Source organism: Mus pahari, chromosome 3 (assembly GCF_900095145.1).
Source record: "Mus pahari chromosome 3, PAHARI_EIJ_v1.1, whole genome shotgun sequence".
NCBI lineage: Eukaryota > Metazoa > Chordata > Mammalia > Rodentia > Muridae > Mus > Mus pahari.
Window position 1 is genome coordinate 119,503,130 of NC_034592.1, and position 2,500 is coordinate 119,505,629.

Sequence of the window (2,500 nt, forward strand, 5' to 3'; positions counted from 1 at the left end):
AAGGGGCCTCTCTTCCCAATGATGGCTGAATAGGCCATCTTCTGCTACATACGCAAGCTGGAGCCTCTTTAGGGGAGCATACGGTTCACTGGAGATCCTTGTAAGGCAGCGATCAGGCAATGAGAGTAAAGAAATAAAAGATCTAATGCCATCACACTGCGGGCTGAGGAATGCAGACAGCAGAGAAGGAGCAGGGTAAGGGGCTGGGCAGAAGGGACAGAGTTCTGATTGTGGACTGATCGTGGCAGTGGGGTCCCCACCAACTGCAGCTCCTACTATATACATATATATGCACATATATATGTACAACCGTATTTATAAACAGTATATATTGTTTATATTGTGCATATATTGTATATTGTTTATATATTGTACATATTTATTGCTTAGCTTGAAAAGTTACACACACACACATATATCCATCCACACACAAAATAAGTTAAGGCTGCTAAATAATGCAAAACAAAAGTATTGGGGAGCATATGAGAGTGTAAGAACATTTACAGTTTATTCTCCTCAGAGCTCTTCTGATTGATAATTTAATGAGGTTAAAATTGCATGGAATTCTTTACTTTAACTCTTTAGGTTCCAAGGTTTGAAACAACCAGAACTCTTAATTTATTGTACTTGTGTTGTTATATAGGGCAAATGTTAATGCAACAGATAATTTTCTATGGACTCCACTTCACTTTGCATGCCATGCTGGCCAGCAAGACATTGTTGAGCTTCTTGTTAAAGCTGGAGCTGCAATAGATGCAACATCAATCAACAACTCCACTCCGTTAAGCAGAGCCATTGAAAGCTGTAGACTGGACACTGTAAAATACCTACTTGATATGGGTGCCAAGTTCCAGATTGAAAACCGAAAAGGTACGCATTCATATTGCTGATGGTTGGGGTGAGAAGGGGCACTGATTTTAAATTCCAAATCCTGTTGGTTTTGCTCTTGTAGAGAAACTGTTTCCCTGGTACTGACACAAGAAACACAAGCCTTCATCATAGGGTGGGGGAGTATCTCTAATACCTAGCTGTTTTCAAACCACTGGTTTAAAGCCTCAGCTCTTTATGTTTGTAATCTTTACAGCTGATATTTTTGTAAAGTTAGAACAAAAAATTTCTGGGATAATAAAATGGAAGGTGTTAGCATTCTGTCTAAACTCCACCCCTCAGTTACCTGGCAACAGCCAGGTATGCTCCTCCCCACAGTTACCTAGCAACAGCAAGGTAGCTGACCCATTATTAAAGGGGCTGCTTGCCCCCTCCTCTCTCTCACACCTCTCTCTCTCTTGCTCTCTTGTTCCCTCTAGCCCTCTTGCTGTCCCTCTCTCCCCATTCCCTTCTCCTTCTCTCCACGTTTGTTCATGGTCGGCCTCTATTTCTCTACTCTCTCCCCCCCCCTCTCTGCCCTTCTCTGCCTCTACTACCCAATTCACTCCCCTCTCCATGCCCTGAATACACTCTATTCTGCTTTAGGCTCTGTACAACAGCATTCCTTGAGTTGTCCCTGAATCACAGGTAGTATTATCATTAATGATGTGTTATTGGTGATTTAGAATGGCCTGCTGAGGTCATTGCCTCCTGTTGGAGGTAAAATGATACCTGTCTAAGAGCATCAGCTTCCTGGGGCATCTGGTGGGGTTTACCTCCTTGCAACATAGAAGCAAGAATAGAAAAAAATCATCATACACACAGACACAGACACACACACACACACACACACACAAAGATGTAGGGTTGTGACTAGAACCAATTTAATATTTATCACTGACATTTGAAGATACATGGTGAAAAGATTTAAGAAAGAAGTTGTGTTAGCCAATGGCTCTTGAAATCTGGGTATGGGTGGTAAGGTCTATTCTGAAGAATATATATCATGTTTGGTGAATTTGCACTGCTATATGCTAACATGCTGAGTTTTTTTCTGCATAGTCTATCACTGAATTGGTTTATTGTGACTTTCAATTAATTCAATTAATTCTTATGTTTGGAACAGGACATGCTGCCATGGATATTGCAAAGGCATATGCTGATTATAGAATAATTGATATGATAAAAGAAAAGCTAGATAACCTGCCTAAACAAATAGATAATCAGAAAATGAAAGGCAAGCTTCCTAAACTGAAGACAGAAGGCACGGATGTTAAGAAAGAAGAGGTAAAATCCAAAAGAAGCTATCAAGTAATAGCAGGACATCCTTAAACCTTGGGAGCATCATTGGCCTTATGCTATGCCTTTGCACAAGGGAAAGTAGCATGCTATGTGAACCTTTATAAAGATATATGTAATTACATGTAATTATAAAGACATATCTAGGAAGAAAATTACTATTACTGAAGACTATACAGTATTCATTGTAAACAGAATCCACATGAAATACAAATGATTCAATCAAATGATTAGGATATTGAAAAAAGAACTGATGTTGAATTTGTATCTACATGGTGCTAAATTTTACAGATTTGGTGAGATGACTCAAACATAGAGGGAAAAGACGGTGAAG

At 39.6% G+C, this 2,500-nt stretch overlaps 1 protein-coding gene across 2 annotated transcripts in view; it reads left to right on the plus strand.

The window, feature by feature from the left end:
* The window catches only part of Ankef1 (ankyrin repeat and EF-hand domain containing 1), a 23,979-nt gene that overhangs the window by 19,661 nt on the left and 1,818 nt on the right, over positions 1 to 2,500 (plus strand). For both annotated transcript variants that reach the window (XM_021194839.1, XM_021194840.1), the window contains exons 8-9: positions 644 to 870; positions 1,994 to 2,154. In XM_021194839.1, coding sequence (XP_021050498.1) covers positions 644 to 870; positions 1,994 to 2,154 — 388 coding nt within the window. The remainder of the gene's footprint in view (positions 1 to 643; positions 871 to 1,993; positions 2,155 to 2,500) is intronic.